The sequence below is a fragment of the Strigops habroptila genome, chromosome 6 (genome assembly GCF_004027225.2).
Source record: "Strigops habroptila isolate Jane chromosome 6, bStrHab1.2.pri, whole genome shotgun sequence".
Classification (NCBI taxonomy): domain Eukaryota; kingdom Metazoa; phylum Chordata; class Aves; order Psittaciformes; family Psittacidae; genus Strigops; species Strigops habroptila.
In genome coordinates, this window is record NC_044282.2 from 48044041 (window position 1) to 48063853 (window position 19813).

General features: G+C 44.2%; 1 protein-coding gene across 2 annotated transcripts; it reads left to right on the top strand.

The window, feature by feature from the left end:
- Positions 1-596: 596 nt before the first annotated feature.
- On the top strand, positions 597-19206 carry ATP6V1C2 (ATPase H+ transporting V1 subunit C2). 2 transcript variants are annotated; one of them, XM_030489831.1, is made up of 13 exons: positions 597-682; positions 1542-1700; positions 3219-3286; positions 7211-7296; positions 11985-12079; positions 12778-12869; positions 14833-14931; positions 15540-15608; positions 16521-16613; positions 17009-17102; positions 17412-17509; positions 17898-18027; positions 18830-19206. In XM_030489831.1, the coding sequence occupies exons 2-13, from the start codon at positions 1572-1574 to the stop codon at positions 18923-18925; spliced, it is 1149 nt and encodes a 382-aa protein (XP_030345691.1). In that variant the 5' UTR covers positions 597-682; positions 1542-1571; the 3' UTR covers positions 18926-19206. The 2 variants fall into 2 exon arrangements, with proteins under 2 accessions (XP_030345691.1, XP_030345692.1); XM_030489832.1 differs by lacking the exon at positions 14833-14931.
- Positions 19207-19813: the final 607 nt, after the last annotated feature.

Sequence of the window (19813 nt, forward strand, 5' to 3'; positions counted from 1 at the left end):
ATTCCCGCTTGCAGAGATGCCACTCAAAGGCAGGTACCAAGTGTTAAGACACTCGGTTCCTTCAGAGGGCTCTGCAGAACACTTACTCCACATGATCTATGACATACTCCCAATATCTTAGCCAACTTTAAAGGCAACATAAGGCGAACTCACAACTTAGTAAGGACTGAAAGCCACAGCTATATTCTACCAAGGAATAAGCATCCTCGGGGAGGAAGAATCACTACCTTGTGGACAAACTCCTTCACCGCTTGAGTGTTTCTTAAATAAAGCATCTGGGGAAATCCGAAAAACGAGAGTTTCCTAAAAGTTTCTTTAATTACTCCAAAACCTTCAGACTTGCTAAAGGAAATCAGTGTTTAATAAAACCGATGGACTCTGCCTTATTTTTTGCGAGTTTATAAGACAGCAAAAAGATGAGAAGCTGCAGGATTCAGAGCCATTCCCGGCTGTTGGGGGCTGGTCTCACCCGGTGCCACGATCCTCCCCGCACCGAGAAGGAGGTTGTAGCCCTTCGCCTCCCTTCAGCGTGGATCCGGCGGCTGCCCCCCTCACTCCCCGCCCCGCCCCGCCCCGGCCCTGCCTCGGCCGCCTCACCGAGCATGTCCGCGCCGCCCCACCGGGAGCCGCCGCCACCGGGCTGGCAGCAGCAGGACGGCGGGCAGGGAGCGGCGGCGCGCAGGTGAGGCGGCGGGCAGCGGGCGGAGCTCCCCCCCGCCGGCAGGGCTCAGTGAGGGGGCAGCCCCGCACCGCGCCCCCCGGCGCTGCGCCGGCCCCGGGCACAGCCGGGTGCGTGGGAGGCAGATGCCGCATCTTCGCTCATGTCCGTCGCACCTGAGGGCAGAGGGGTGCCAGGCTCCGGGAGGGCTTCCGAGAGCAGCGGGAGATTTCCATGTGACTTCTGCGCCTCGCTGTCCTGCCCTGAGCTGCTCTGTTAACACCGGAGTAGTTGTCGTCCGTGGATTCTCTGTATTGCCTACGTTGTTGTGCTGATACCGCCTCTGTGCACCGCGACCTGCCTTCCTCCCGCTCCTTCCTATCCAGCCTGGGAAGTAAAACACATGGGAAAGCAATATTCCATTTTGCTAGCCGCATCTTTTGCAGCCTATGTGTTCGGCAGAGGTCTTTTCACACCTTGCTTTCACTTTTTGCCTACCAGTGTCCAAAAATTCGAAAGAATATTAAGCACAAACAGTTGTATTTGGGGTGTTTAGTCAAGTCTCCGAACTCCACACTGGGGACTGGACTTACAGTGCTAGATGAATGGAACAGGCTGGGAAGTAAAAGGGGAGGAGGAAGCTTTGTTTTTTCATTCAGAAACTGGATGGAACAACCCTGAGAAAGGAGGAACAGCCGCACTCTTTCTGTGACATTCTGGAGAAGGTTATGTTCCATCTCAGCCTGAGACACAGGACTGACTCACTCTCCTGGTGTTTCTGGAAAAATAATCAGTGATCCATCCTAACTCCTTCTGTTCTTAGGGGAGAGCCTGTTTTGTGTGGGGCTCTTTTTAGACACTTACCTGCTTTGTGTTTTTACAGTGACCAGGAGTGAAGGGAAAATACTAGATCATGTCGGAGTTCTGGCTAATTTCTGCCCCAGGAGATAAAACAAATCTGCAGGCATGGGAGAGGATGAACACGGTGACGTCTAAATCCAACCTGTCCAGCAACAGCAAATTCCATATTCCAGACTTAAAGGTAAATGAGGAAGTGGTTTGTATATGGACGATATAGCATTTTCAGCCAGGGCTAAAGAAATCTGGGTTAAACATGGGATATATCTTTTGGGATAATATGCAGAGAGTAGAAGATTGCATCTGGGGGATGAGTTGTGGTCAGTCAATTGAAAATTGATCAGAAAGAAAAGTATTCATTGTCACTGTGACCTTCACATTGGAAGGATATACATATGAGGAGTGAAGATGGGTGAGATGAGTCAACTAACTAATCTTCTGCGTTCAAGGTGCCATTTGCTCCCAGTTGTGCGAGTCATGCAGCACTGTACATCTTGGATGGCTACTGCAAAGGGAGTAGCCAAGTACCTAGAACTATGCAAGTAAGACTACTGACAGAGAAAACAGTGCTATAATGCACATTACTCCTTGGGAAATGGATGTGTGTGTTTGTTCAGCTACATTACCTAGCTTCATATCAGCATATAAATAGGAAGACTATTAATCCATTATTAATCTTTGCATTATTTAATCCTATTTTATGAGATCTGAGACTTATTTTTATTTCACTTTTGGCTATGAAAAATCTAAATATCCCGCATTAAAGTCAATGGAGCTACACAAGAACTTGGTTCCTTGGGGATTTACCATCACCAATCACTTAACAAAGCTAAGCTTAGTGCATCCAAGATCTGGCTTTAGTCCAAAAAGATTGTTAACAGTTATAACTTGAGCTATTCCAATTGCATAAAGATGCAAGTAAAAGGGGAACCTGTTCTCAAGTAATAACCGACTGAATTGTCACATGAATGTTTCCGGCTGGGAATGTTGCTTTTTGCATGTGCACCTGAGATTGATATGATTTTTACCATCTTGACGTGAGTCTGCTAATGTTAAAGTAAATAAAGCATTTGCAGTATCTATAGGTGCAACCAGCCCATTAATATTCTGCTAATTGTTCTATGTAAAATTTGTTTCTTCTCCTTCAGCTTGACCCTTCATGGCGTTGCGCTGGCAGCATTACAAGAGAAAGGTTTAGCAATACCATAAGCATGGGACTATGACTGTGACAGAGTCATACAAAAAGCAGATGTTGGCATTGGAGGAAAAGGCTTTATGAAAGGCTTAGTCTTTGGTAGTAACAAAGAATGCAGACAGAGACCCCCTTTTGAATGAGTGCTGCTTCCCTCATTTGTCTTAGTACGTCTGATTTGTTTGTATGTGTATGGTGTGCATTTCTAGTCACTATTTTATCAGGTTGAAGACTAGACTATGCAATTGGATGATACAGAAATGAAAACAGGAAGGAAGATACTGATGTATGCCCTTGAAACTACACATACTTTCTTCCTTTATTGGAAAAGGCTTTTTGTGCCCTAGGTCTCGGGTAAAGGAATTGCTACTATTTTCCACCAAGTGAATAAGGTTCTGCCAAACTGTTGAATTCACCAGGGCAAACACAAGTCTGTATCCCTAAGACTCTGCCAACAGAAGCCTTAGGCAGACTTGTGCATCTTTCACCTACTTCTTATCTTTTGCACAGGTGGGGACACTGGATGCGCTTGTTGGTCTGTCAGATGAGTTGGGAAAACTTGATAGCTTCGCTGAAAGGTAAAATAGATCTTATTTACTACCTACAAATGAGAAACAGACATTGTTTTTATGGGACAGTATGTCCTTGTGTTCACCTCAGTCTGACTCAGTCCAGCCTGGACTGCAACTGGACTAAAGTGGATCGACTTTGTTTAACCCTTTTGTTGGTTGTCATGGAGTCATCACAAAGAGTGATCATTCCTTAAAATTTAGGTGAATTAAATCTGTGATGGTTTTGTCTGCACAGCAATCTGTTTGAGTGGCAGTGTGAGGGAAGCTGTTTCTCAAAAGGAAACTGCTGAAAAGGGTTCTTTTATTTTTTTATTTAAGAACATCCTCCCACCTCATCCATAAACTTAGATTAGTAAAACAGCATTTAGAGAATATGAAGCCCTCCCTGATCTTATTTTCCCGGACTAGTTCTATTGAGCCTTCTGCCCTTTTCAACCAAGTACAGGAGTTCTGAGGGGTAAGTTGTTCTGAATGAAACCTGGACCTCTCCCTCTCAGGCTTTTAAACTCCTTGAAAGCCAGAATATTGACTCACATTGTATCAAACCTATTTATGCAAAGGCTCACATGATCTCCTTGCTGATCATTGCTCAATTTGTCTTTTGGGCCAAACTGACCTGGGTGTACAAAGAATAATATAGTACAGCAAGCTGAGAAAATGTCAGGTTGTAAGATACTTCATGGCACAAAGTAGACTTTGTTGTTGAGGCCATGAAAGTGTAAGCTGCTGGGGGTTCTGGGTCTTGATCACAGAGGCGTGTTAGCTCTGGGGCTTTTTGCTCTCTTCCCCCAGCCAGGAGTGATAAGGATTTGCTTGTCTAAATATGCTCGATACTTTCATAGATTTTCTCTGGCAGTTGCAAACACACACTGATATAAACTGTTTACAATTATGCTAGGCAGTTTAGTTAAAAGTAAGTCTGCTAGAATACGTTTCTCCAAAGGATTTTTTACTCTACTGGTGCTACAGCAGGACTGTATTAGGACGATCACATTTGATCCTGCTGGGTTGCACACAACATTGATCTTTTAAGAATATGATTCATACCTTGAATTAGAAGGGACTCATAAGGATCATTGAGTTCAACTCCCTGCTCCCCAGAGGGCTACCTAAAACTAAATCATTTTCCAGGATTTGTAGCAGGACAGAGCAATTTAATTCATATATATAAAAAAACCCCAAACAAACCTTTTCGATTGTGATCCTGCAAAAAAACCTGCCACAAATTCTTTATAAGCATGATCAGGCCTCTGGTTTATATTGCAGAGATTCTTCATGAAGCAGGAACGGGGGCAAATTTGGGGAAAGACAGTGCCAGAGTGCCAGTACCTGCTATATATTCTAATGGAACATGTCTCTACTCAGGGCAGCAGATAGGCAAGCAACTGTGTGATCTGTTTTGAGGACTGCCAAAAACCATGCAGAACTGATATTCAGAAGGGCTTAACTAATACCCAGCTTTCTGAAGAATTAGGACTTCCGAAAAGCTGACTGCAGGATCTGTGTAAGATCACAGATGGTAGTTTTAAGTGAAATGTCAATATGGGCTCCTTAGGCTCTCTGGCTCCTTCAGTTATCTATGTCTTAACTCGACAACATGGTACAGCTCCTTGTTCAAGCTGAATGCCACTTTACTCCACGAGTTGTCCGTTTAATGCATGTAATGACTCTTACTGTGCTATAGGCACAAGTAAAGGGGTCAGTGAGGCCCCTCCTCTTAACATGCTGATTTGATGACTTTTCCAATTTGTCTTATTTGCCTATTAAGCTAGGTAACCAAGAAGGCTCAAAAGGTTTTAAAAATAAGAAAAATGTGTTGAAAAATAAGAAAAATGCATTAAAGTAATAACAGAGAATAATCCACACAAATCTATCATGTCCTACAAGGACATAAAAAGCATTTTGTGTTAAATAAATGCTCAAGGCTATGAGCCTAAACAGTGGTTCAGGGGTTAAAATGCCAAGCACTCTCGTGGCATCCAGAGGGCTAGAAGCCTGTTCAAATGACCTGAGCATTTATGTTCCTGCTTCTCTGAAAGAGCTACCTGCTGAACTGTTGCTGGGTAAACACAACTGCCCGTAAAGCCAGGCAGTGCAAACCTGTCAGCGCTGCCTTCTGCCAGGACAGCAAAGAAGGGGCAGGAGTTTGCAGGATCTATTGTTTCCACATACTTTTATTATTTATTTACACAGGGAGGCAGAGTGTTTTTCCATGTCACCCTTAGTAGCACGGAGCTCTCTGAACCTGACAGTCCTCTCGGTCACTCTTATCCTGGGGGTTCTCCTGGCTACTTGGTCGGTGGAGCATTCTGCAGCAGCATCAGATTGCAGGGCTTCTGCTCCCTGCAGTATTTTGGAGGCCAAGCTAGTGGTGCCCTTTAACACACAGTTAACATTTAAAGAGTGGTAGAATTTTTTTTTTTTTGGACTTTTTTTTTTTTTTTTAAAGTAATGGCATTGCAGCAATTCCAAAAGCAAAATATGAGAGTCTTCCAAGCCATAATAATAGGCTAAATGGAGTTATTCTCTTTACAGGTTTTTATTACTACTTCTCAAGGCAGTTTAGCTGAAACCCTCTCCCTTTATAATTCATTATTTGAGGATTATATGTGCTCGAGGTCTCATCTAAAGGCAGAGGTTTAAGGGTTGGATGCGAAAGCTGCTTGCTGCTGGATGTCTCTCTAGGTGATGGGGCTTCTATGGAGGTCTGATTCCTCTCACTTGCCTCAGACATCAGTGGTGTACAGGATGTTTGTTCTGTCTTTGCGTGGGGAATGTATTGGATGAGCGAATCCCACTTGCATTTCACAGGATGCAAGGCAAGGCACAGGCATTAAGCCAGGACTGGAGAACATTTCTCTGTCCCAATGTATACATACATTCTGGCTGTATCCTGTTGCAAGGGCCTAGCCTGGGCAGCTACGACTGCCAGGTGCATGAGAGCACATACCTGTCCCACCATCTATACCTGTGGAGAGAGACCAGAGCTAAATGTCTCCCAGCTATCAGGTTAGCCACCAGCTGCACTCCACAGTAATGAAAGCAGTTCAGGCCCCTGGGAAAAGCTGCTGGCTTGTACACTTTTCTGTTGGCTACTTTCTCTGTAATGTCTTTATCCTCCTGGTATACCGATCTTACCAACTGGGCTGGAGTCCTGTCTTGTTCCAAGTTCCTTTGGCTTCCTGAGCATTGTGAAGGAGCCAAAAATCAGCTGTGTCTGCAAGCTGAAAATTGCAGACACAGATAAGTGCTTGGCAAGGTCGCAGCTGATGGGGAACCTCGGTGTGGAACCCTGCACCCTCCCTGCAGACCGCTCACAGTGAGGGGCTCTGTTCAAATCACTGCGCTGAATCAGGCAGAAGGAGGTTTTGAATCTAATTCTCCCACACCTTAAAGGAGTGTCTTGTCTACCATGATAAAGAGAGGAAGAGTCCCCTAAAGAAGAGGAATAAGAAGGAACTTCTCTCTGTCGATCAAGGGAACGCTGTAATTTTCCTGAGTACTTTGTAAGAACCTTATCTCAGCAAGCACTAGGGGTTTATTTAGCATCCCATGGAATAGATTTTCAGCCAGTGTTGCCTGTATGTAAACTCTTGTTCCTCCATCACCTTTGGAGTTTTAAACGTGGGTTTCTTGTCTGGTTTCTGCTATGTGTATCATAAGTGTACAGAAGACTGAACCGTGATCTTCTGGAAGTTTAGAGCGTGGTGGAAAAGATACTGCCTGTGTGTTTGCGGAGATCAATGTATTTAGAAATAAGGCATTTGGTTCTGCAATATGCCATAGATGGTTGATCTTAATTTGAATTGCAAATTGAACTGCCTTGCTTTAGAAGTGTTTTGTTTGGGCATCTCCATGTTTGTCAGATCATTGTGGCAACTGCTTTATATTCATTTCTTCACTAACAAATCTTCTCTTTTTATACCTAAGCGTAATAAAGAAAATAGCCCAGTACATAGGAGAAGTTATGGAGGACTCAAAAGATAAAGTCCAGGAAAATCTTCTGGCCAATGGAGGTAGGTTCTGTGAATGTGGGTTTTTTATTTGCTTCAGAATATGAACATGTGGCATTGAAACATGCACACATTAGGAAGGACAACCAGCAGCAACATTTTTAAAGAACACATCTAGCCGGCTCCTTTTTTTCTCAAAGATAGCAGAAGCTTTATCCAGCACCAACTTTGCTTCCAGAGCAGTGTTCGGCACCTAATGTTGAACTGATTTCTAACACCAGAGCTGAGGAGTGAAGAGGAAAGCAGGAGACATCTTTCTTCACTTCTAAAATGGCCTAGCACCTTCCTGTGCCCTGTATGGGCTTGATCTCTTACAGGCAGCTAAATCTCATTTTGTATGGCTGCACAACATCTGTCAGTGGTCTGTCAGTGATTTGCCTTCCCTCCTACAGTGCTGGGGTAGGTCACGTTGTTAACTGTGGATTTCTGACATCACAGCTGGATGTGGGGCAACAGCTCCAAAAGATGGAGCCAGGGCTGCACTCACAAGGTTGTGCCAGAGGCCAGCAGGACATGCAGGTGCTACTCCTGTTAGGGGGGAAATGCACTCCAGTGGAGTCCTGCGAGCCCTGGCTGGCAGCAGTTGTGTGGCAGAGAAGAGCAGACAGTGACAGCAGGGGCGCTTCTCACATGCCAAAGGACTGTGGGAGCCTGCTGCCTTCCAGTACTCTCCCCTACATCATCTCTACGTAGTCAATGCATTGTTTTTATAACCTCCATGAAGTAATTTTCCCTGTTTGTTATCTAGTATGGTTCTCAAGGCTCTGAAGGGAGCCTGTGTCACAGACAAAATTAACATTTAGAAACTGATGGCTTCTAGATCTCCCCACATTTCATTAGACCCTGAGTGTGTTTCAGAGCAAATTCTTCCCCAGCTATTCTGGAAAAGTACAACAAAATTGGATTTGTTACAGATGCTAATTACAGGCTTGTAGAATGATGCTTTCACATAAACTAAGAATGCACACTCCATCACCCTTCGACTGTCTGCAATGTACTTCAGATCTGATGAGTACAGAACGGGGAGGAAGTTCTTTTAGAAATGTCCTCCTTGCATGACATAAGACTGACATTTGATGAGCACGACTGTTTGCCAAATATGATAATCCCACTTACTGTGTTTCAGGACTAAAGGATAAAATGAAATGTCTCAAAAGTATGTTGGGGATTGATGATTGCTGTGTTGTTACAAGCATGCATCTGTGTGTACTAGTGCTAGAGAAAAGTCTTGGTCTGGTTGTAGAGATACAGTGATCAGGTTACGATGGATTTCTCAAGTAACAACCTCGTAGCTTGATCACGATATCCCTATGACTTGAGAAACAACAGGTTTCACTTATTTCCTTTGTTTCCTCTTTTTACACCAGTTTCTTTCCCTATTAACTCTGCATGTGTTGTAATAGAAGGATGTGAAAATTATTTGTACGTGTTACTAATTTCTGTCTTCTGTCTGGATTTGGTCATTCAAACAAATCATATTAAACTAAGCCATTAACCTTTCCAAGTTTATTTATTATTATTATCTTAAAAAAATTGAGTCAGCTTTATTATATGGGACTCCCCTAACATACTTCAGTATCATTCTTTATAAACAACAGCAGCTTTGCTGTACGAATTCTTCCTCCTCCCCTTTCTGGTCAGCAAAAGCACCCTAAAGTTGAAGACTTCCTTGAGCTCATGAAATCAGAAACAAAATTATAAGGCACGACTTCATGCTGCATGGTCCTGTTTCAGACTATTAGACTGTCCCAACTCAGATTTTTGTTTAAGTCACAAGTTTTTTGACTTTACCTCAGTTGTATGTAATCCTGACAGCAGTTTGGTCCAGGAACTGATGAAGATGGTGGCTGTGTGTCTAACAATGGTTTGGTTAGATTTGTGTGAAGAAAAATGTGAAGTACTACACCACTTTAAGTGAACACACATGCTACTTTCCAGTGGGCAACAGTCGGAAGGAGCCACGTGGAGATATCTCTCTTATGTGTGTTTGTGTAATAAAGGGAATTTTAGTATATCACAACAGCAGGAAATGCTTTCTTGCTTACGATAGTAAAAAATGTGAAATGTAGGTAAAGCTTTTCTTCAAAGATTTGGACCAAATTCTCTTCCATTTATAGTAATGTTAAACCCAAATGAGTTTTAAAATTTAGTAAGTGGTGGAATAACTCCATTCTTTATAATGAGCTCAAAACAAAGCAAAATGGGGAGCATAACAATTTTGAAGAATTAAGTGTTTTGAAGGGAAGGTGTTTAATGTTGCCTCTTAGAGCTGGGTGAGTAAATTAGACTTATTAGCAATTCATGCTGTGGGGTTCCTGGGAAGCTGTGAAGGCATTGGGGTAGGTAGGAAGCATCTCTCCTGGACGGGTGGCTATGTGAAGTCTTCTAGAAGTGACTTGACAGGTTCCATACGTGATGGGTGTCATTCCAGGAGCAGCAGGGTGCTTGGACTGCTTGGCATTTTAAGCTCAGTTCTGCCAGTGTGTTCGCAGTAGTTTGTGCTATCCCCAAGATGAGGCTGCTGAACTGAACTGCACCAGTGCCAGCACACTGCTCAGGAGTGAACTTGTAAAGCGGGCTGAGAACTCATGCTGTGCTTAACTGTCTTAACATTTAAATTCTGCTGAGATTCAAGGAATGTGAGGATAGAAAGGGCACGTGTAGGTCTTCAGGGAACTTTCATATCTCCCAGCTATAAATAGGTCAGTGTCTGTCTTTGAAGAGCCTCCAAATACACTGTTCTTCTGCTCAGCCCAGTAATACCATATTCTTTACAGTTTTCATTCTCATCCAATTTAGCAAAGCCTAAGCAAGAAAGCCTGGAAGAGAGGCAGCAGGATGAAATCCTTGTGTCAATCATGTGCTGGAAATGTCCTGTGAACTTCATTGCTCAAGTGTTTTTTACTTCCCTGCCTTTTCCCCAGAGACCATGAGTAAGCTCTGCTGGAGAACCACATGCACAGGAGTTTTGTGATAGCTCTCTCTGCCAGCCACAGTTGTGCTCCCTTTCCAAACCCTCCCTGTGCAGGCGAAATTGTCTATTCCCTATCACACATTAGCAGGAAGGGCTGGATCTTTGCCTCATGACTCCTGTCACCTCCCTACCCCTGGATGTAGGTGAGGTTTACGCAGCTGTGGTTTTGGAAAGGGGGAGAGCACTATCATGCCAGTGGTCTCTGCCTCCCAGGCAGTTTATCCCTTGCTACGAAGCCTGTTTCCTCCTAGCATAAGACTTTCCATGCTTTGGAAATCTAATAGGGTAAACTGACTCTGTTGTGGGGTGAGAGAAACCCATGGAAAGGATAGTGCTCTCCTGCCAAGGGTATTCAGTATCACGAGACAGGGTAGTACTCTCAGCCTTTTAGTATGGCACTTTTTAGTATGGAACTTTTCATGTTCCTTCTCGTGCATCTTGGTTCACAAAGTTTTCCCCACACCCTGGAAATCCAGCCCACAAGAAACTGTGCTCAAACCTTGATATGGGACTGAATTAACTCTGGACAAGGCAGGATAGAGCACTGGACCCCAGCATGCTCCTCGTTTTACTTGGTGCCTTGAGCTTGTTTTGTTCCTCACCTCCGCAGAGCAGCTTCCCAGATAGTCTCCATGTTTGCCCTCCTGGTCTGGAAGGAAGCCCACCCTGCAGGTGACACTGCCTCTGGCCTCTTTGCCTGCTGTCTTCTAGACTCCAGAACCTGCCCCTCTGCTTCTTGTGGCAGGATGTGTGACTTTGTCCCATCCCATAAAGCTGCCCAAGAACACTATGTAAGGGTGTGTTTGGCATCCTAAAGACTCTCAGGACTCAGGTAAAGAGTTCTCTGATTTCATGAGCTGCTAGAGGAGAACGCCTTATTTGGTGCCATAATGTACTAAGCCTTAATATTTTCTCATGTTAAGGAGGCTTGGTGTTCAAAGTGAAACACCATGATCATCTTCTGGGAGCTGAGTGTCATATCAGACATGTCATCTCCTCTCTATTCTGGGAAGAAGCCATGGCTCTCCATGGTCTGAGAGTGCCTTGTTTTGGGGGACTGCATGCACAGGGCCTTGCTGTGAGTTTCTGTTGTTGGATGCTGTGGCTGGATTTATCCATTTAGAGAAATACTGTATAGCTTTGTGCAAGATGGCAAGCTCTGTGTGCAAAGCTAATGAGGAATTTCTTATCACACCTGGATTTGATTTCTAGTGAGCACTTGACTGAATCACAGAGAAGTGGCATCAGCTATGCTCTTAATACCTTTGATCAAACTCTTACCAACCCAGAGTACTACTGCTCGTCTTGGGCACAAAGTATTTTTCTGATAGCGCTTGCTGGGATTAAATTCAGGCATATTGCAGTAGTCAAGATTTAGGTTACATAAAGCTGTTTCTACTGTGAAGAAGAATGGCTGCACATTGCTGTGTCCTGCTGATACAGCCAATTCTACAGTAACACTTGTTCTGGACTGTTAGGTGTGATGCAGAAAAGATTTCTGGTTCAACTTCTAAGTTCAGGGATGTTTGGACAGATTATTAGATTTGGCGTATGATCTGTGCCGATTTATATGAGGACTCAGAGGTGGGCTTCTGGTTCACTCCCGTCTCTAATGTTAATCAAAGTTATGCTTGCGCTATAGTTGGGGACTGCTACCCAAACTTTGACCTGCCATCTGGTAAGCGATCTGCTTTCATGCATCTCTTTGCATTTTCAGTTGACCTAATTAGCTACCTGACACGGTTTGAGTGGGACATGGCCAAATATCCCATAAAGCAGCCACTGAAGAATATATCAGAAGCATTAGCAAAGGTAAATTGTACTCCATTTTTTAAGAAGATATCAGCATGGGCAAGCATGTCTATTGGCAGTTTCTGGTCCCTCCTCTCAGGGCAGTCAGTGACAGCTTTGCCTTCAGTTTGGGCAGGAGCAGGCTCAGAAGCCTGCACTTTGTACTGAAGCAGCTGATATTATTGTAATTTATACTGTAATAATAATAGTACATATATTTAAACCTATCCAGTCTGTAAGCATATGGCACTTTGTCAGATTTACTGGAGTACATTGACATACTTTCTGTACTTTAATCCCCTCCGTTGTAACATTTTACTGTTTTTATATACTGCCATGTTATTCTCCATTCTGGAGTTCTTTTGTGAAATTGGTGGCCTGGCATTAAATCAGATGTGCTGCAGGCTGGTTGAATGATTTACACTGTCAGTCCATTCACAAAGGCATGATGTGTTGTTCAATATAGGTAAGAAATGAAACCTTGAGCTTGCTCCTTAGGTACAGCTGTAACACACAGAGTAGCAGCTCACTGAACCCTGCTTTCTGCAAAGGGCTTTGCCACAGGGGACCTCTGACACTGGCTCCCCCTTGGCCGCAATCAGATGGGTTTATGTGGGGCTGATAGCCGTGTCTTTGTGTTGAAGTGCAGAGGGAGCAGGAGGGGAGTGAGGACAATGCCTCAAGCACTGAATTGACTCACTTTCTTTACTTTGTTTTAGCAAGTGACACAGATAGAAACAGACTTAAAGACCCGATCAGCTGCATACAACAATATTAAAGGAAATTTGCAGAGCCTGGAGAAGAAAACTGTGTAAGTACAGCACATGCTGTTTGCATCTGGAACACTGCACATCTGAACTGAGGCCAGTGCACGCTCACACCCGCTGCTGTGCAATGGACCACGTGTGTGCTGGTGGGAGCAAATTTTTCTGGCTTTGGGGCATGCTGAGCATCTACAGACCCAGTGAAGGCCAGGGGGAGCTGGTGCAGTCAGCATGTCTCAAAATCAGCTCAGGAAGACTGCAGGTCCTAATTGGATTTTATTGGCAGTGGGAGCAGTCTTGGAAAGTCAAAACCTACTGTACTGTTCTGATGAAATTTCAGGCAGTCAGAAATTAGGTGAGCTGGGTCAACTGGTGAAATCCTTTGCAAGATAGAGCTGTTTCCTATGTTCTGAACAGCATTTGCAGCATAGAAAATAGCTCTGCCTTGCTTGTTCCTACATCTCACCAGCAGCACACCTACATTTTTCTTTGTTTCATTTTGTTGGTCCAGGTAATGCCCTATCAGGGCTTCCCAAATGTTCTCTCTCCTGTCTTCAAATGCTTATGGTCTTTACCTATGTCAGTGCTGATACCTGGATTTTTTTTCCAGGGTATCACTGGGGAGAATAGTAAATTCCAGTCAGTAGTAAATTTAAAGTAACTTAGATGATGCTATGCAAGCCCTCACCCAATGCACGCTCATATCTGCCACTCCTTCCTATTCGGACCCCTTGGACACAGGTCCTCACCTTCCTGGCACTGCAAGAACAGCTCTCCCTCATGGACACCTGCTCAACATGGGACTGCAGTACCCACGATGGTCAGCAGAGCCATATTACAGTTACATCTTCTCCTCTCTCTGCTGAGTTCCTGTGTCCATGCCTCACCACCACCAGCCAGCACCACTGACCTGTGCTTCCAGCTTGGTATAGACAGTGTTAGACATGTTTGTCTCAGGCTGCGTGCATGTGGATAATCATGGATGGGAGGGATAAGGGGACGTTAGCTCCCATTTCTCTTTTCTGGCACATTCCTATTCCCAGTCTACTCCTGCAGCATCTCTCTAGCTTCCACATCAGCTTTAAGCTCCTGCAGAGAGGCAGAAGCCCTGTGTGGGGAACATGAGCAGTGCCAGACCTCCGGCAAGGTGATGAACAGAGACCTTGTGGTCCAGGCCTATCTTCCTCTCACCACCTCATCCACCTTTAGATGCTGACATCTCTGGTGTCTCCCAGTGCCAGCTAACTTGAGTTGAACATCTAGCAAGATGTTACTGGCTAGTTAATTAACGTTTAGACTGGCACAGCAAACCTCAAGCCAAAACCTACTGATTTTGGTCTTTCTTCACTCCTCATGGCTTCCACCCCCGGCACTGGGAAGGAGTGCCTACCAGCCATGCCTGGCCAGCCCCAGCCACCGACATGTCCTACGTGTGCAGCACTGGTAGGACTTCATGTGATCAGGTGGGCTTAGACTGTGAAGAGAGCCCCTCCTGTAGGTCCCACCTTGCATGAGACTGCTGCTCCCTCTGTCCTTCAGCTAGAGGGAGGTATCTCTGCATGCTTGTCCGCAGCAGTGCAGGTATGCCAGGGTTTGATGGCTTAGGTCCATTGCTTACTCTGAAGTGTGGTCACACAGGGAAAGCGGGTGCCTCCTGTGAGATGCCACAATGACTGGGAGCAGAGTGGTAACTTCAAATGTGCACTTCACAAGCGACTGCACCCTTACTGTAGAAACAATAGTAGCAGAATGGTGTAATTTCACATAAAGGGCATAAACTAGCCTAGTGCTAGTCACCAATATTCTGCCATTAGTATTAGTGCCTTTTTATTCTTTTTAGTTGCAGTAAAAATAACTAAGTGGTCATTTTAGAAGTGTAAACACGTCCTTTAGCCACTTCCTTCAACCCTGATACATACTATTAGCAACTACACCCACAGCTCAATGCCTCCAATGTGCTGCTGCTGGGGTCCTGCTAGTGTTATTTTTCCTTTATCTTCTTCACCATAGGGGAAATCTGCTGACTCGGACCCTAGCAGACATTGTACATAAAGAAGACTTTGTTCTGAACTCCGAGTATCTTATCACGCTGCTCGTCGTGGTACCAAAGTAAGACAATAGTGCGCTCACATGCGCTCAATGTGGTGTCAAGTTTCAGGCCACAGCACTGGATCCAGGCGATACTGGATCAAGTTGGGGCAGCTCATCAGCACTGTGGCATGGATAGAGCTGTTAGCAAAGGGGGAATAATGGTTTCTGCGAAGAGCGGCTCTGACGCAAAAGAAAGAGGCAAAGACGTCTCCAAACTCACAGCAGGACAGAATTGGAATGTAGGTTTTTAATGATTACAGAGTAGGTTCTCAAACAGCCTCCTGGTAGGAGGCTTGTACAGGGGTCCTGGAATAGAGGGCGTTGTGTGGCAGCCTAGAAGTATGTGCCAAAAGCTACATTCTTCCCATCATCAGCTTCCTGCTTTGGGCCCTTCCTCATGCCAAGAACCAAAGTGACGACTGAGGGTGCAGTGCAGAAGGAAACATGTCCCTAGCTTGTGACTAGGAGAGGAAAGGATAGGAGAGGCTTAATGTATCTTAAGCAGCATGAAGAGCTCCAACATTTCTACCCTAAACTATTAGCTTAATTAACTATATTTATCAACACCTTTGCTTCCCACAATATAGTATGTATTTTCTGTGCTTTGTTTTGTGTATTGCTCACAGGTCAAGCTATGTACAGTGGCAGAAGACCTACGAATCCCTCTCCGACATGGTAGTACCTCGCTCCACCAAGTAAGTGAAATTCCAAATAAATGTCCCTGTTGGTTTCAGAAATTTCTGCCATATTTCAGCCCCTCAAATTGCTGGATCCTGGAAGGAACCACTTGTCTAATGCATGGGCTCCATTTGAACATAGATTTACCCAGTCTTATTCTCAATTGAAATAAAAAATTACTCTGTTGAAGGGAAGTGCAGATGAAAGAAAAAAAAATCATTACTGGTTTATTTTTTCACAATTAGCTTGTTGTTCCCTTTTCCCGTTATCTCTTTCTACTTTCAACCAGAGCCTTTTCTTTTTGTGTAGAACAGCCAAACAATTTGTTACAGTGATCCAGGCATAATTCAGACACGTGCAATCACATACAACCTTATGGAAAGTACTTTTTACAAAGATCAAACACTATCTTTGCATCTTTAATTGCTTCCTGCTGTAGAACAGGATAATTCAGTGTACTGTTGTTTGCATTAGCAAATGCCATATTAATTATCATTTCACCTGGAGTAAAAAATCCTTCCTAGGAATTAAATATTCCACTGCTCAGCTCACACAGACCACGGTCCAATCCAGGGCACGAGAGGTGACAGTGCTGTTATTTGAAATGGAAGAAGCGGGAGGCACAGAGAAAGAAGCAAGCTGTTTGCTACTGCCTGTCTCAAAAACACAAGTGCATGGGAAGTGGGGAATGCTACCAGGAAACATATTAAAATCAGACAGGCAGAATGTGTGTGTTCTGTGATGGGTTCAGGAACTTAACTTGTGGGAGTGGTAATGAAGTTTTTGTTCCCTGTTTCGGTCAGAGCAGTTCTTGAAAAGCAGGGTGGTGTTCAGTAACATGAATGAAAAAAAGAACTGTGAAAGACGAAGATAAAGAAGGCGTGGGGGATTTGCCACGTCAAACCGCAACAGTGATTTCCCCCCTGCAGAATGATTGCTGAGGATGCAGAGGGAGGACTCTTCACTGTGACCCTGTTTAGAAAAGTGATGGATGACTTCAAGGCCAAAGCCAGGGAGAACAGGTAAGAAGCACCGGTTGCCAGGCAGGGCAGGCTACAGCAGACAGGTGATGAAGATAAGGTGAACCTTAGCTGAATCCATCACTGGGTTTGGGACTTTACTGGTTGAGCTGCTCTGGCCTAAAGCCGCTGAGAAGGCAGAGCGGGAAGGAGCTGTGGCAGCAGAATCACTGATCCTGTTCTTTAAACACCAAAATACAGATCCTGGAATTGTCCTTCCTGCTTTCATGCTGATAGCAGGAAGCTTGCTTTCTCGGGGTGACTTCAACTCCCACCCTCCACATACTTTGACTGGTTAAATGGCTAGCAACTTTGAAACATCCCTTACCTGCTTCTCTAGGCAAGTGTGCGTATTGCTTGGTCTATGTCTTGTGAGAGCAAATGTCATTTGATTGTAGGTTTATGGTTCGAGAATTTTATTTTGATGAGAAGGAACTGAAATGTGAAAAGGAAGAGCTGATGAAATTAGCTTCTGATAAGAAACAACAATATGTAAGTAGCGTCTCAAGTTGGTGACCCACACAATGACATCTTTTGCTACCGGCATGCGTAAGCACCTCTCAGTCAGAAATGGCTTTATTGTTCCAACAGACTCCTGGGAGCTCCATTTAGCCCAGACAACTGAGGCACAGGATAGATAACATGCTTTCCCAGAGGTCACCTGGGTTTTTGATAAACTGGGAGCCACTAACAAGCTGCCTGAGAATTATCTCAGCAGCCCATGATGGCTGAAGTGGTGTTAGCTGTGGAGCTGCTTCACACAGCAAGGGGATCACAATGCTTTTGTATCTGTTCTTGTAGGGCCCATTGCTGCGCTGGCTGAAAGTGAACTTCAGCGAAGCATTTGTGGCTTGGATCCATGTGAAAGCCTTGAGGGTGTTTGTTGAATCTGTCCTGAGGTGAGTGGGTAGAAGTGACTGTAGAAGTCAAAACATACAGCTCTCTTCCTGGAGTAGTTCTTTGTGGGAGGGAACATCCCTTACACACCTCATGCCAGGGGCTCACGGGAGACAACAGATACAACCACAAAAAAGGTGACATTCAAAGTTGATGAAAAACAGTTCTTTGGGGGCAGTTACAAACAAGCGAAGAAACAGGAAGACACTGTTTAGTTGACTTTTGGCATCAAAAAGGAAATGCTTTCAGGTAAGCAGGCAACACACTGCCACTGAGGTTGTTTCTGCAGTGCAGCATCAGATAGCGTGCCAGGAGGCAGAGGAGGGAGAAGGGCAGGAGCAAAAGGTGTGCCTCTGCCCGAGATGGTCATGTATGTTGGTGTGTTCCAAGGTACGGCCTCCCAGTGAATTTCCAAGCAATGCTGCTGCAGCCAAACAGAAAGTCTGTAAAACGCCTGAGAGATGTCCTGAATGTGGTCTTCAAACACCTGGATGAAGTTGCAGCAGCAAGTATAATGGAGGTATGTATTTGGACTGCAAGTGTACATGCTGTAACTTGTCCCAGTTTAGTCAGATGAATACTTCCATTGCCCAGGGCATGCACCTCCACACATCCTGCAGTGCTGCTGCATGCAGCACTAATCCCTGGTGGTTACAGATTAGATTAGGGTAACAAGTAGGCTCAGATTACAATGGAGATGCATAGATTGCTTACATTTTCTCTTGAAGCATCTGATGTTTACAGCCACCAGACTGAAATAGATCTGCCCAACTATGGCAGTTCCTCTAGGTAAAAAGCTTTTGAGTCTTCTATAAACATTCAGATCTACACAAGCAAGAAGATTAATCTAGAACCAAATGCTGGGGCTGTGACACCTCCATTCCCTGAAAAAGGCTGTCATTGACCAAATACCTCAGTTTAAGCCTTCAGCAGTCCTCACTTTCTCCCTTCCCATATCTCAAGTGCACAGACAATTCAGGATAAACCAGTAGGCATTAGAACAGCCTAAAACCAGCAAGTGCAGGATTCCCAGTGCATGAAGGGAGAAAGAATTAAGTTGCTCTAGAGCTGAGGCACACAACAGTGCTACAAACCATGCTCATAAAGCAGCAACCAAGGCTGCATTCTCAATGCTAAATTCCATTAGGCAGCACAAAACTACTAAGCAACCCCCAAGATTCTCAGTGGCAAATTCTCCACCTTAAGCACAGCAAGTACAAAACTCCATTCCACCTGTGGAAGGGGGCACAAAAGCAATCCGCTGTAACTTGGAACTGTGCAAGCTTGTTTCTGGTGCTAAATCATATTGCTTCCTTTTGCAGCCTGGCATGGACATCCCTGGTTTACAGCTGAGTAACCAAGAATACTATCCTTATGTCTACTTTAAGGTGGACCTCAGTCTTCTCGACAGCAGCTAAAGAAAAATGGCTCAAGCTTCATCTATTAATTTTCAAGACCCTAATGTTGCAGTAAAACAATCTGTAGCTACTGAAATTCAAATGCAGATGCTGTAGCAAGATAATTGCATAAGATCTTCCTACTTCTTGCAGTAATTTTTACAGTGACTTCAATATAAATATCTCATAGTCTTACAAAAACATATTTGAGAGGCAGGAGGTACTATAGTAGTATTTATTATTTTGGTAAGTTACAAAGATGGAATATCTATTGGACTTGAAATAAAACAATTTAAAAAGTGTGGTGGCTAATGGATCTACTAGGTGTATACACTCCTAATTTTCTAAGAAAGCAAACTTAAAAAAAAAAGCCAAACAAAAAGTAGAAAGCATCAGAGCAAAATTCAAAGTTTCTTTAGTTTTTTTAAAAAAAAAAGCTTTAAAAGAAAGATCCTCAGAATTGCTGTGGAACTTACTGTAGTATGACTTCTAGTCCCAAGTGCTCCTCAGTTTAGTTTCTGCCAAGACTGTTCAGTTAGAACTTACGTGCTGGGATGGCTTAGAGTTGGAGCATGTTTCCTGCACCAAATCCAGAAAATTACTGTTGAACGCCAGTGGGTCTTACCCCGCCTTCCATCAGGAGGGAGCTACGGGCCATCTCCTACAGACACTACACGATAAATATCTACATTCAATTATTTCCTTGAAAGGAGAGGAAATTTCAGTTCTTACACTCCTTACTTAGAAACAATTCCATGATTCTAAGCTGATCATATGAGGGTCATTCACTAGACACGAGACATGAAGAGCAACAAAATATAATAGTATTTGTATTTAAAAAGCAGCAGCAACTATTGCCATGCCCAGTCCTGATTCCCCTTCCAAGGAAATAGCGATTTCAAATCAAAG